Source organism: Pleurodeles waltl, chromosome 1_2 (genome assembly GCF_031143425.1).
Source record: "Pleurodeles waltl isolate 20211129_DDA chromosome 1_2, aPleWal1.hap1.20221129, whole genome shotgun sequence".
NCBI lineage: Eukaryota > Metazoa > Chordata > Amphibia > Caudata > Salamandridae > Pleurodeles > Pleurodeles waltl.
Window position 1 is genome coordinate 1,039,309,654 of NC_090437.1, and position 14,994 is coordinate 1,039,324,647.

Below are 14,994 nucleotides of genomic sequence, written 5' to 3' on the forward strand. Positions count from 1 at the left end.
TCCTGTGAGAGTGGTTCCTGGGATGTTTCTGCTGATGGTGTAATTGCCAGATGGGTGTCCGGTGCTGTACTGGGGGCCTCCTGTCCTGTGTGGGTCTTAGACTGGGTTTGTACCAGCTGCAGCAGTGCCCTTGCTATGCTGGCCATTGTGGCGTTGTGCTGTTTCCACTGCTCCATGGCCTGTTGATGGTGTTCCTGCTGCATCCTCTGACTGTGCTCCAGGGCGGACACTATCTGTGCCAACCTGTCATGGGTATGCTTGTAGGCCCCCAATACCTCAAATATCACATCCTGGGCTGCTGCATCCATCATGTGGCCTCCCCCCTTGCCTACTGAGACCCTTGCACTTGCCCTAGCCCCCTGTGCCTGTGTCCCCTACACAGGTCTGGCAGTACCACTTGTACTGGGGCCCTCGCCTTCTTTAATGTTGGGAGTGGGAGACTCTGGCCTCTGTACCTGTGTTCCACCAGTCTGTGGCCTGGATACACTAGTGTGGGGACGCTTGCCCTGGGCTGCTGGTCTTGACTGGGTGGAAGGGGTGACAGTGGTTTCCTGGGTGGGGGCTGATGGATGATGATGGCACTGGCACTCCTTTTCCCATCTGTGAGGGTGGCATGGGTGGTGGTGCCTGTTGGGGGACATAGACATGTCTGTTACAAATGCATGAATGTTTGGGGTGCACAGGACTGGGCTATTTTGTGCTGGAGTTACTTTCAGTGGCCATCCAGGTACCTTTGTGAGGTTTACACTGCATTTTGCTTCGAGTGTGGGGTTGCATTGGGGGGGATGTAGTTCCATTGTGGATCCTTGCAGGGGTAGGTGGATGTGCACAGGGGGAGGGATGTGGGCCTGTTAGTGGGTTTTTGGTCATGCGGGGTGGTGGATTCAGTCGCTGTTGCCTGGGTGTGGTATTGGTCCTGGTGGGTGGGGTGGGTTGGTGAATACATTACAGGTATGGTGTATATGGGGTAAATGTGGATGACTTACCCAAGTCCATTCCTCCAGTGAGTCCCTCAGGGTGCAGGATGGCCAGTCCCTTTTCCTCTCAGTCTGTGTATTTGGGTGGTGTTGGTGGCGGTCCTCCCCCAGTCTTCTGGACTGCAATGTTGTGCCTTGATGACATGCCCCTGACCTTCCCCCGCAGGTCGTTCCATCTCTTCCGGATGTCGTCTCTGGTGCGTGGATGGTGTCCCACTGCATTGACCCTGTTCACAATGGTCTGCCATAGCTCCATCTTCCTTGCGATGGGTGTGTGCTGCACCTCTGCCCCGAATATTTGTGGCTCGACCTTCAGAATCTCGTCCACCATGGTCCTTAACTCCCTTTCGGTGAAGCGTGGATTTTTGGGGGTGACATGGTGAGTGTGGTGAATGGTGTCGGGGCTGGGAGCGCGGTGAGGGTGTTCTTCTGGGGGTCGGTGTGTGTCTTGTGTATGGTGGCGTTCGGTGTCTGCTTCTGGTGCTCTCTGTCTTCTTTGGCCTGGTTGTGTTGCAAAGGATTGTGGGGTGTGTCTAGGAGTGTTTTATGGGGTTATGGCTGTGTGTCAGGTGTGTGGGTTTCATGCTTATCCAATTTGTGCACTTCTTGCTGTTAAGTCCACTTGCTGCCCGTGGCGGTCGACACCACCAAGGTGATTTGTGCATCATTATTTGAAGGGCAGGATGTGGGTGTGCTCGGCGGTGGCGGGGTGGGGTGGGGAGGTCCAGCATTCCTGCCGACAAGGTCATGGCGGGCAGTGGTGGCCTGGTGATTTTTGGCAGGGTCGGAATTTTCATTCATTATATGGCGGGTTTCCATTCACCGCCAACGGCGGCCTTCTGTTCACCGCTGCCACGGCGGACGACGGTGTTTACCGCCGTGTTCATAATGACCGCCTAAGTGATGTATTAATTCATTTATGATTCCACTTTACTCTCTGCATTAGGCAATGTAGCCTCTTTTCACTTGGATAAAGTATGGTATGTTTTTATTCCTCGTTTTAAGAATGTTCCAATTTACAGTTTATTTTTCTTAAATGTTATAGTCAAAATATATTTCATCCATTCTCTTGTTGGGAAGGTTCAGTTATCTGTGCCTGTATTTATGGACAACATGCACTGTCTCCTTCCTTCATTAACCCTCCTTCTCTCTTCCCTGTTCTGTTTTCCTGTGTACACTTCCAGTAGTAGAATGTTTCCAATTTGTTGTACTTGTATTATTTTTGCTCAGGACATTTATGAATTGCATAGCTAAGGTCATACTATTTAAAGAAATCGGTTATTGTTATACAAACATAGGTAAGATAAAGTCAGATTAAGAAAACAGAGACTTTTGTGTTGCAAGATGGATGGCAGGAGTATCAGGATAAAATATTTCTGGATCTGTGGTTGAGAGGAGTAGAAAATGAGCTAGTTAATAAAAAAAAATCATTCAAAGATTCTAGAAGGAATAGTACACCCCCTTTCTGGTGTGTCCATGATCAAGGAAAATGTATTTTATTTCTGAACTAGTCAAATGTATGTTTAATGCCCACTGCAACATCTTTTGGGGTGACTCTTAACCTTCTTGTTAGAAATGTGGTCTCTAGTTGGCAGAGGTATGCACCCTGTCCAAGTAGGGACCACCATCCTAGTCAGGGTAAGTCATAACACAACTTAAATTATCCTGTGCTCACCCTCCAGAAGGTTGGCACAGAGCAGGCAGGCTTAACTTATCTCCTACAGTAACACAGTGAAAACACCCAAAACGTACTCCATACCAATTTAAGAAAATAGATCATATTGATCTCAATAAAATAAGACCAAAACCACAAAAACCCAATATGCACAAGTCGAGATATCACTTTTCAAATGTTTAGATGAGTCTCAATCCTTAAGAATCAATCTTTATATCCTTTTTCAATAGATTACCTGCGTCACATCGGAAAGTAGAGAGATGCGTCTGTTTTACTTGCGTGAGGAAGGTAATGCGTTGTTTCTTTCCACGCGGCAAGTTGATGGGTAGGTTTCCAGGAACACAGCCTTGGCTCCTCACTGCGATGCAGAGATATTTTGATGCCTAGGTACGATGCATGGAAAATCCAGAATAAGTTATGAAGAGGCAACAGGCACTGTTGTTCTGTGGATAAGCTAGACTCTGGGGCTTCCTAAAGTAGGGTTGTGAAAGTAGATTTAGTATTGGAGAGTATTTAGATGGGCCATTATTACATTTAAAGATGACCTCCACTGTTACTGCATTGGTCATGTGACTACCTGAATGCTCTGTAATAGGGAGACAGACAGCGTGTGTATCTTACTAACATGGACTGAGCTGATGGCCCAGATGGATATTTAATTATTAGCTTACTGAGGTCCACAACAGTATACTTACCGTAATTAGAACAGTTTCCAAACTCTGGGTATTAATTAGGCATTTTTACCAGTTTAAGATGGTCGCCATAGTCACTGGAATGGTCACATGACCTTTCATTTTCTTATTTAAACTCACCAGGAACGCCAGCAATGTTTGATTCTGACTCGCATGTGTTGAGCGGATGTGGTGTAGTGAATCCTAGTTCGTTTTACTGGGATAACTGGAGTTCGCTTAGCCTCTGGCTTGTAGACTCGTGCCCCCGTCACCTAGTGACTTTTAACCTACTTAGCTTGCTCTGTCTTAGCCCATTTAATTATTTATTTCTTCTAAGATGGCTGCCTTGGTTATAGTTAGGCCACTTGTTATGAGTTACATTATCAGTGTCACCGCGCCATGGCGTCAAGATCAAGCACCAAAGACAGACAAACAGTAGGTGTTCACACTTAGGGATTTTCCCTCTCTGTACTTTCGAGGGATTGTTGATATTAATTGCCGTCCCAAGCATGCCTGTTATCTATTGTTTAGGAATACACTTACGTCAGGGGACCTTGTAGATCTGTATAAATACATCACACTTTAGACAGATAATCAGAGGGATTCCGACCAGAGGGCATAGCCACCATCGCTGATACCGATGCTGCAGTCGTCTTGACGCTGACCCAGTCTTCGTGTCCCTGCGGAGTCTGAGATAGAGACCTCATTCCAAGGTAACGAGGGTTGGGGGCTCCTCTCAGGGATATGGTATTGGCAGGTTAGGTTTAACAAACCCAGCTCTCCTTTAGGTAGTAGGTTAGGCTTTTTTACATTAGGGTATTAGGGCATCTTACATCTCATATATCTTTTCTATGTATTGCAAAATGGTGGGGGTCTTCGTAACAATGACTCTCGTCTTCACAATACTGTTACTTGCTTTATTCATTATCCTAATCATTGCAGTCCATGCAACTTATCGCAAATTGCAGTTATGTTAAATAAAAAGCTGTTATAACTTCACTGCATCTGTGTCAGTGCCTGTGTTTGTATGAGACATAATATATCTGTGAGAAAATGATAATCTCCGTTTAACCACGACACTCCCTGAGATATCGAATTTTTGAGTCCATGCGTAAACGGCTGCAATAAATCACCTTTTACTATTGTGTTTCTGGTGAGGTGCTGCTAGTGAGCCGGTAAGGTTGAGATAACAGTTGCGACTTGTTGTAGGAAAGACGCAGTCGCCTACAAACAAAAGTACTGTCATCCTTAAACCAGCAGTCTTGCTCAGAGCAAGAGTCCAAACTACGACATGGTGCCACCAACGATGGTGTTTAGCCACTAATTCATGGATACCCTGACTATCACTGTCTCACAGACAACAGGTGCCCTAAGTACCATTATACGGAGACGTCCGTTGTCTTTGGGAGAATCCTCCTCAGCTGAAATGGTAACACCCAATTAAGCTGTAGGTTGTTCGAGCTCGAACTCATAAAAGGAAAATACTTCCCCTATCTGGTGTTCCATTTCTCTAAACAACTATGGCTGATACCATAGACATTCCTGAAAATGCTAGACATGCACTAACACAACATTTATTAACGCATGGCCTTACAGATGAGGGCGGGGATGTTACTCTGATAATAAAAGCTACTGAAGCATACCAAACAGAAAACATTTTACTGTTGGGTCACCTTTCCTGAGGTTGACCAAAGAATGCACACATTTCACACACATGAAGTTGCGAACGTACCTTTACGGTACCAAGCATACCAGTATCATGAAATATCGCTCACATACCAGGAGCATCAGAACTGGTTTGAAGGCGCCCTACCACAAGTACTACGAAGAGTGAGGTTAGGTCCCTTAGGTAATGATGGACCTACCTGGCCTATGTTCGCCACATACACACCTCACCCAGGCATACAGAATATGCTGATAGCAGATTTACGAATTTTATATAATTAATTAGTGGCATTATATAAACGATTAGTTCAGTTCGTAATGCGAACATTGAACACAACACCAGCACGTCCAGCACCACCAGTGGCTGGTGGATATCAATTGGCTACTGGGATTAATCCACAAACAGTGCATACTATTATGGGTAAAGTGCCCATGGAACGGGAAAAAATACTGTTCTGGATTGCCCAGAAAACGAATCAGCTGGAAGCTGTGTTTCCCCATACGGGACCACAGGAAAAACATAGATTGCTCACTATGTGCTTGCCGTTTGGGATGGTTCCCTCGGTGGATGACTGTGCCACATGGGGTACAGTCTTCGCTGCCATATATACTACCACACATGGTACCCCGACACTTGCCCATTTAGCGGAAGTGTTAAAACAAATACAAAATGAGCATGGGGCTGCACCAGCCCTGGATCTGGGGATGAAATTAATGCGTAACTTTGACGCCGTATCCTCAATAATACTGAGTAATATTAAAGGGGAAGCAGTAGCACTGGCAATTCGCAGCATCTCTGGGAAACTCCAAACCAGGACCAAGAGAGACAGCTACCGAAAATAATTTCCGATACCTATACTAGTATAGGACGGGATAGTGTGGGAGCCAAACCTAAAAAATTGGAGTTACAAAGTACCACCCATAAGGAGGGTACGAAGCAGGCACAAGAGGGCTCTAAGAAGCACTGGGACAAACAAAAAGATGTCAAAGAAAAAGGAAATAAGAGAGCTGATTCTCCACACCCGGAGAACTCCGAAAGGAGATATAATCTCAGAAATAGGGAGAACATTAAAACTCCAGACAAATATACTGATTCACGTCCCTCTCGTTCCTTTCAGGACGCGCCGGATAGACGTAGCGAGAGAGGGGGCCGTCAGGATCGACGTCCAGAATACGTGAAAGAAAAGAAAGACTCACAACAGTCTACCATTAAAAAAGAAGAAAAGATTACTCAGCAAAAGCCACAGTTTAAAAAGAAGAAGGTGGCAACACTGACAGTTAAAAATGCCAGTAATATTGAGAACGCTGTTGAGGAACAAGAAGTGGGCAGTGACTCTGTTAGACAGTGCGGCAGAGGTCACGATATGTCGCCAGAGTCTGAAAGATCATCTGGATGCGACAGCAACTAGCGATTACATCGCGGTTGAAACAGCGGATGGCCGCGTTCTTCCCCCGATAGGGTTCATGATTTAAAAATTCAGATAGAGGGAGACGTGAAGCGCACTATTAGTGTAATATTTTTGGATGAACTTACGAGTGATATCCTATTGGCCGAGAGAGACTGGCCACCTGAACACATCTGCAAGCTCCCGAATGGGGAAGATGTAATTTTGCCTTCTTTCTCCGATCTTGTTCCGGAAGCAGCAAAAGGAGCCTATGCTGCTGAATGGGCTTTAGTGCAGGCACCTGCACTATACCGCAGTTATGTAGGTTGGGACAAGGAGTCTCCTTGTCATATTATTCCCGTTAGGTCTACACCCCAACCGCAGCCACAATACCCTGTTAAACATGAAGCGAAAGCTCCGGTAAAGGAGATCCTATCACAACTTGAGTACCAGGGAGTAATTGAGCCCTGTACGTCTGCAATGAATAATCCATTATTCCCCATTGCAAAGCCAGATCATTCATATAGAATAGTAGTTGATTATAGACACTTAAATAGTCATACACGCACATATGCTATACAAAATTCACACAGCACAGCACTGATAAACAATATAGTGCGTAAAAAATATAAAACTACATGAGATATATCCAATGGATTTTTCTGCCAGAATTTAGCACATGAAAGTAGGGACCTACGTGCATTTTCATTTGGCTCTCAGAAACGCTTTTTGTCGTTTACCTCAAGGCTATAAAAATAGCCCAGGCCTGTTTTCAGCCCGTGTGACATCAATATTACATGATATTGATTCCGAAGCATTGTCCTATGTGGATAACATATATCTCACAGACGACGTCCTCGACATTCATCTTGCGAGGGTCGATCGGATCATTTTGGGGTTTGCAGGCCTCGGTTATAAATTCAATTTTAAGAAAAGCAAGATAGCCTTTTTTAGTGTATTATTCCTGGGATATGAGCTATCAAACGAGGGGAAGAGCCTGGCCCGCACTTTCTAGAGAAGTGTGCTCAACTACAGCCTCCGAAAACACTTAAGAAATTGCAGTAATTACGGGGTTTCTTTAATTTTGGCAGAACATACATTCCAGATTATGCAGAACGCATTAAGCCACTTTATGACTTAGTTCAGCCCAATTTTTCTAGCAGACACTGGACGATTTAACACACACATATCCTTAGGGACATGCAACAGGACATGCTAGAAGCTAAACACTTACACACACCTGACAATAAAACAAACTTGGTCAACAGAATATTTGCTGGTGCCCTAGGATTTACTTATGTCACCTAAAATGAGGATGACACGGTACCAATAGCATATAAATCACATTTATATTCAAATGCTGAACAACGTTTTGCACCTATAGAAAAGATTCTGACAGAGGTTCAGATGGCCGTCATAAAAGAGAGGCCACTTGCCCAGGGAAACGCATTATTGTTGTCTCCCCGGTGCCGGCCTTAGAGGCTGTCACTAAAGCGAGCGTTCCGAACGCTAATGCATTACATCCACGTTGGATTCAATGGGCAACGTCTCTGACCGCCACTGATGTCGATTATATATTCGATCCAAGACTTCAAGCACAAGAATTTCTCCAGTATGAACAAGAGTACCCCGCTCCTCTAAATATTTTGCCCCTAGACAGTTACAATACTATCATATATACTGACGGATCAGCACAACCGGCTGTAGGTACTAAACATCAATACTCGGCAGCTTGTGCAGCCGTGTGCGCAGTGATGGAAGATGGAGTTTTCCACCTTCACAATACCTACACGCAGACCTTAGGGGACTGCACGGCACAGTTGGCTGAGCTTAAAGCTATTATTCTAGCGCTCGAACATACTGAGACAGGAAGCCAGAGTTTAATAGTCTGTGACTCTTATTACTGCGTCCAGTCATACAATGAATATCTCAATCATTGGGTACTGAACGGGTTTAGAGATTCAAAGGGGAACACCATTAAACTCAAAACTTTGTGGGGGAGGGTGGCTGATCTTAAGGATAAGCTACCGTGTGTCCATGTAGTTCATACATTAGGACACCAAAGTGTAGGAGTACACGTTGCCGGTAATACATTGGCTGATGAAGCGGCCAAAGCATCAGTAGCTGCAGCTTCTGTGGCTGCAGTGACTCGTTCTCAGACGAGATCGGATAACGAAATACTGATTGCCGTTTAAGCTTCGGCTGCAGGCAAGCCCCTTCCGAAAGGATATCCTACAAACTATACTTACCATATCAGTGCACAGAATGTTGCTTATACAATGATTCCTGGGGTTGGAGATCGAGTGATCCCCAATGAAGACCAGAGGTTAGAGCTGATTATAGCAGCACATGAGGGTGTCGCTTCTGCACATGCTGGTATACAGGCCACAGTAACAATTCGACAGCAACGATACTGGTGGCCTGGTCTATGCAAACGAACTAAACAGTATGTCCTTTGCTGTGACATATGCCAGCAGATTAAGGGCTCTAATATCAAACGCCCTCCACAGACATCCCTCTTAGTGTCTGAGAAGCTGCTTCAGTGTGTGTACCTAGACCATTGTGGTCTCTTACAGCCTGATGGTGCATACAAATACATTTTAGTGGCTGTGGATTCCTGTTCTAGATTCCTGTGGGTATGGCCATCTGTGGCTGCAGTGACTCGTTCTCAGACGAGATCGGATAACGAAATACTGATTGCCGTTTAAGCTTCGGCTGCAGGCAAGCCCCTTCCGAAAGGATATCCTACAAACTATACTTACCATATCAGTGCACAGAATGTTGCTTATACAATGATTCCTGGGGTTGGAGATCGAGTGATCCCCAATGAAGACCAGAGGTTAGAGCTGATTATAGCAGCACATGAGGGTGTCGCTTCTGCACATGCTGGTATACAGGCCACAGTAACAATTCGACAGCAACGATACTGGTGGCCTGGTCTATGCAAACAAACTAAACAGTATGTCCTTTGCTGTGACATATGCCAGCAGATTAAGGGCTCTAATATCAAACGCCCTCCACAGACATCCATCTTAGTGTCTGAGAAACTGCTTCAGTGTGTGTACCTAGACCATTGTGGTCTCTTACAGCCTGATGGTGCATACAAATACATTTTAGTGGCTGTGGATTCCTGTTCTAGATTCCTGTGGGTATGGCCATCTGTGGCTGCAGTGACTCGTTCTCAGACGAGATCGGATAACGAAATACTGATTGCCGTTTAAGCTTCGGCTGCAGACAAGCCCCTTCCGAAAGGATATCCTACAAACTATACTTACCATATCAGTGCACAGAATGTTGCTTATACAATGATTCCTGGGGTTGGAGATCGAGTGATCCCCAATGAAGACCAGAGGTTAGAGCTGATTATAGAAGCACATGAGGGTGTCGCTTCTGCACATGCTGGTATACAGGCCACAGTAACAATTCGACAGCAACGATACTGGTGGCCTGGTCTATGCAAACAAACTAAACAGTATGTCCTTTGCTGTGACATATGCCAGCAGATTAAGGGCTCTAATATCAAACGCCCTCCACAGACATCCCTCTGTCTGTGAGAAAAGGGTAATCTCAGTTTAACCACAACACTCCCTGAGATATCTAATTTTTGAGTCCATGCGTAAACGGCTGCCATAAATCACCTTTTACTATTGTGTTTCTGGTGAGGTGCTGCTAGTGAGCCGGTAAGGTTGGGATAACAGTTGCGACTTGTTGTAGGAAAGACGCAGTCGCCTACAAACAAAAGTACTGTGATCCTTAAACCAGCAGTCTTGCTCAGAGCAAGAGTCCAAACTACGACAGTGGATGGAGACAGATGCTAGCGGTCCCATATTTAAAAGGTATGAGTACGCTGCAATGGAGACAGTGTTTTTCTAGAGTTTATGTTATATGACGGTAAAGCAATTCTAATATTTTTATTGTTGTATATTTGTTTACTTGGGCTTGTAGGTTGAAGTCCTCTGGTGTGTTGCTACAGAGCCTATTTTTGCATCCTGTTGTAAGTAGTAGAATACAGCTATTCTGGTTGGGAGCCTGACACAGTGTACTTTATGGTGCACGTTTGCTATGTTTTTAAAGTATTTTTAACTATCCTTGTCGTATAGGTGGTGGCTTATACTAGTATCCACACCTGTATTGTACTGTTTTTTTTGGGTTCAACAGGCAGTACACATGGTGTAATTTAATAGATTGCACTTACTGTTTTTAATTAATTTTACTTATGTGTAGGTATTACTTAACAACACTGAGTCCTGATCATGGTCTGACGGGCCTCTGACTGCCACTACACGCCGAAACGTCGACATTACCTTCTCATTTGACTAGCTGAATTAAAAGTCCATGATATTGCTTGAATTGGGACTGAAAACCAGGCAATTATTGTGCAGAACTGAGTCATGAGGAGGTTTATAACCCCTTCCTGGATCTGCAGTTGGGTTTCAATCTTATTATCTAGAGGGTTATACACAGTGTTGATGTTTATGAAATGGGCATTCGTTGGAATTGTTGTACATTTTTTTAAACTTCTTGAATCCTATTGAGTATACATATGTTGGATTTTAACAGTGGGGAGTTGTCTTATTCATTAATTGAAGACTAGATCGTATGTACGCATACTATATCTAAATAATTCCTCTAGGAGCATTTTTAAGTGAGACATTATTTGTACCCAGTTCTTAGGGGAATACTGGGTTTTCCCCCAAGTTGGCATTTTCTTGTTCTAATCATTTGTGCATTCTGTCAGTATCCGGGGTCACATTACTGTGAATGGTTCTGTCATTGGGGATTGTGTATTCCTTTCATACAGTGACACAAAAGGGGAGTGGGTGTTGACAGGATGGCTTGTCTTACTATTATTGTTTGGGGCGGAGCTGTATCCAGCTCCACTTATATTTCTAAGGGCTGTGTCTCCTACAAACAGAAAATAACCTGACAGTAGTCTTTTTTCATCCCAGATGTCTTGGAGCCTTGAGAGGGGAAGAGAAGACATTTCCAGAACCAGACGTGAGGGTAATATAGGGAATCCCCTAACTTCAAAGTATAGCAATAGAGGGCTGCCCTGATACTTGAGAGATGTCCTGCTGTCTGAGAAGGAAGACTGGGCGGGTTCTCTTCATCCCATATTACCTGAGTGACTCTAAGGGTCAGTTGACTGACCTCCTTTCTGAGCTACATGAAACCAACAAGCTCTACAAATGTCCATGCAGCTGACCTGCTGCACAGGACCTGCCTGGACTTTCAAATGGACCTGCCTGAGTCCTGGTGGCCTTTGCTAGAGTGAAGTCTGATCCCCAAGAGGTGCCTACCCTAAGACTGGACCCTTGGCTGGCATCAGAGTGCATAAGAGTTTTGGGCTTCTCATCACTGTACTTGGGACTTGGGATTGGCGAAGCCCTCCAATGCGAAGGTCTGGTGAACCAGATTCTTCATGCTACTGTGACTACCACAGACAACCAGCAGTGTGAGATCATGCTACAGCCATGACAGCTCAAAGTGACTGCCAATGTGAATCTCCTGCAATGACCTTCTGCAATGCCCGAATGAATCTTCACACTACAGCGGCGACTGTCCACAGCACCAAGCCCATCTGCTTGCTGTACAGCAACAACCATACAATGTGCTCTCCCTACACTTTGCGGCCTCCTCCACTGTGAATGTATTCTTTCACTCCGAACTTTGGGCCAGATGTAGCAAAGGTTTTTACCCATTCTGTGTCTATGGGAAAAAGTGTTCGTACATATGGCCCTTTGTGACAGCCTCTGGTGTAGCTTGAGCAGATGGCACTTTGTACTTTTATGTACTACACTTACTTAAAACTTTAAAATTTAATCTTTCTGGTTCCTATTGAACTTTGGTCATTCTGGTGTTATTTTATTTATTAGAATCTTCTCTATTGTACTAAATTGGGGTGTGATTTTTCTTGGGTTATATTTTCACTTTATGACTGGTTGTGTGCTGCTTAAATACTTTGCACTTTGCCATTAAGTTAAGCCTGACTACGTTTGTGCCAAGCTACCAAAGAGCAAGGCACAGGTTAATTTTGTGGTCAACCCTGACAAAGATTGTGGTTGTTGCTTGAGTTGGGGGTTCCCCTCTCAACCAATAACCTGATTTCTTCATAATGTTGGCAGTAGGGATATTTTGCAACTGTTGTATTACCTCGGATTTGGCTCTGTAGACGAAATCGGAATGGGAAACTTTCTGTGTGCATACTTATTGTGTTTTAAGTTTGATTACCATATGCCTGCTTTAGTGCATTTGCATTAAGATGACTGTTTGTCTTCTAGGTTTCTCCAGAGGAAGATGTATTGATTGACATTTATGTGAACAAAAAGGAGTCTGAATGCTGTGTTCTTATAAAAGTAAGTAAAGTCTCAAATGTCTGAGAATAGTTTGAGTACCTATTGTATATCATGGTGGATAGCATTACTGTACACAACAACATACCAAAAGCACATAAAAGAGAATTCAAAAGACATTCCTAAAAACTGATGGCTTAACAAAACCAGTAAAGAAAGTTATGCATCTGATTATATCAGAATTAAGTAGAGTAGTTTACAGAAACATTATAGGACGTTGTTATAAGGATGTTGTACTTTTTTAAATCTAGGAACTTTTTCCATTGACCTCAAGGTTCCTAGGAGTCTATGCATTCTAAGTGACATTTTAGAATACAAGGATTTTATGTTATATAAATTACTGAAGAATTTAGCAATATTTGTGCTACTTTTATTCCACTTCCTGAAAATTTAGACAAAATGATTCAAGTGAAAGAGCAGGTGCATCAGAAGTCTGCATTAATGCAAAAGTTAGGAAGTAAAATGGTTACTTGTAACTCGGGGGTGGAATTACCACCTGATTAAAAGTGGATCACTAGGGTGCCACGAGAAGCTGGGAATGACCAGTTTTCTATAGCGCTGGCAAGACCCGAGGGTATCAGAGTGCTTTACAACAGTATAGATAATAAATGCATAAGTTCAAAGAGACAGTTATACAAGTGGGTTTTACATGGTCAAGAAGATAAGATTTCGACGGTGGTGGGGTGGGGGGGGGGAGAGATTCGTTTTGGAGTGGAGGTTGGTTGAGGAGAAATTCTTTTAGTTGCTTCTTGAAGATCTGATGGGAAGGGTTGGATCTGATGTGGATTGGTATGGAGTTACAGATTCTAGGGGCGTTGCTTGAGAAGGAGCATGTCCGAGTTTTTTGCTTCTAGGTTTTGGGCAGGATGAGGAGGAAGGTGTTTGAGCTTCTTATTTATCTTGTTTGACCTGCTTTCAAGAGTTTATTGGCAAGGTATTCTGGTTTCCCGGTGTGAAGGGCTTTGGTGTTAGGCAGGCAGTTCAGAACTTGCAGCTGGCTTCAATTGGGAGCCATTTTAGACTCTTCAGGGCAGGGGAGATGTGGTCATATTTTTTAATTCCAGTCACCAGTCTGGTGGCTGCATGAAGGGTGGACCTCATGGGGGCAAGTTGGGATTTGGCCGTGCCAGTAAGGATGGAGATCCCATTGTCTAGTCTGGAGAGCACCAGTGCTTGTGTGGCCTGTTTGAGATCATCTTGGGGAATTAAAGATTTGATTTTGTTCAGCAGTTTAAGGCTGTGGAAAGCATTGTTGGCATTCTTCTTGATATGGTCCTGCATAGTCAGGTTGGAGTCAGAGTGATTCCCAGTGACTTGGCCGTGTCCGTAGGGGTGAGATTGCTTTCGAGAGCGTTGATGGATTTCAGCCATTCTTGTATCTGGGGGAGCTGGTTTGTTTTCGAAAGGAGGAGTATTTCCGTCTTATCCTGGTTGAGTTTAAGATGGTTGTGGGATAGCCAACATTAAGCTTCTTTAAGAGTGTTGTTCAGGCGGTGAATGTCTTCTAAAGAGGATATTTCAATGTAAAGTTGAGTGTCGTCACCATAGAGATGGAAGAGGATGTTGGCTCGAGTGAGGATGGTAGTGAGAGGGTCCATGTAGATGTTGAAGAGTGTGGATGAGAGGACGGATCCTTGGGTGACTCCTCTAGTGATTATTGAGGTGGGCAAGGCCATCTTATGTATTTTTACTTGTTGTGTTCGGTTTTGTAGGAAGGAAGAAAACCAGCGGAGGACTGTGCCTTCTGTGCCAACTCTCTTTTGGAGGGAGTCCAGAAGGAGCTAGTGGTCAACTGTGTCGAAGGCCGCTGTTAAGTCTAGGAGAATCAGAAGGCAGCATCGGTCAGCGTCAAGGGAGTTGCAGAGTTATCTACTATGTTGAGAATGGCTGTTTCTGTGCTACAGCCTTTTTAGAAACCTGATTGTAGAGGGTTAAGAAAGTTGTTATTAACAATGTATTGGGTTAGTTGATAGAGAACACATTTATCAAACGTTTTGGCAAGGAAGGGTAGGTTGGAGACTGGTCTATAGTTATGGAGGATGTTTGGGTCAGCTCCTGGTTTCTTTAGAATCAGCGTGATTTGGCCTAGTTTGAGGCAGTCAGGAATCACGCTGGTTTGTAGGGAGCTGTTGATGATCTTGGTCCAGATCGGGGTGAGGGACTGGTGGAGTTTTTTTGCCAGGGAGGATGGGAGGGGGTCAGCTAGGTGAGAGGAAGTTTTGGAGTGGACAAAAGTTTGGAGATGTCCGTCGCCAGGAGAGGGTGGAA

General features: G+C 44.4%; 1 protein-coding gene across 1 annotated transcript in view; it reads left to right on the forward strand.

Annotated features, from left to right (window-relative positions):
- ARAP2 (ArfGAP with RhoGAP domain, ankyrin repeat and PH domain 2) overlaps positions 1-14,994 on the forward strand; it is a 1,093,539-nt gene that overhangs the window by 810,904 nt on the left and 267,641 nt on the right. Inside the window, exon 25 of the mRNA XM_069202133.1 lies at positions 12,655-12,729. Coding sequence (XP_069058234.1) covers positions 12,655-12,729 — 75 coding nt within the window. The remainder of the gene's footprint in view (positions 1-12,654; positions 12,730-14,994) is intronic.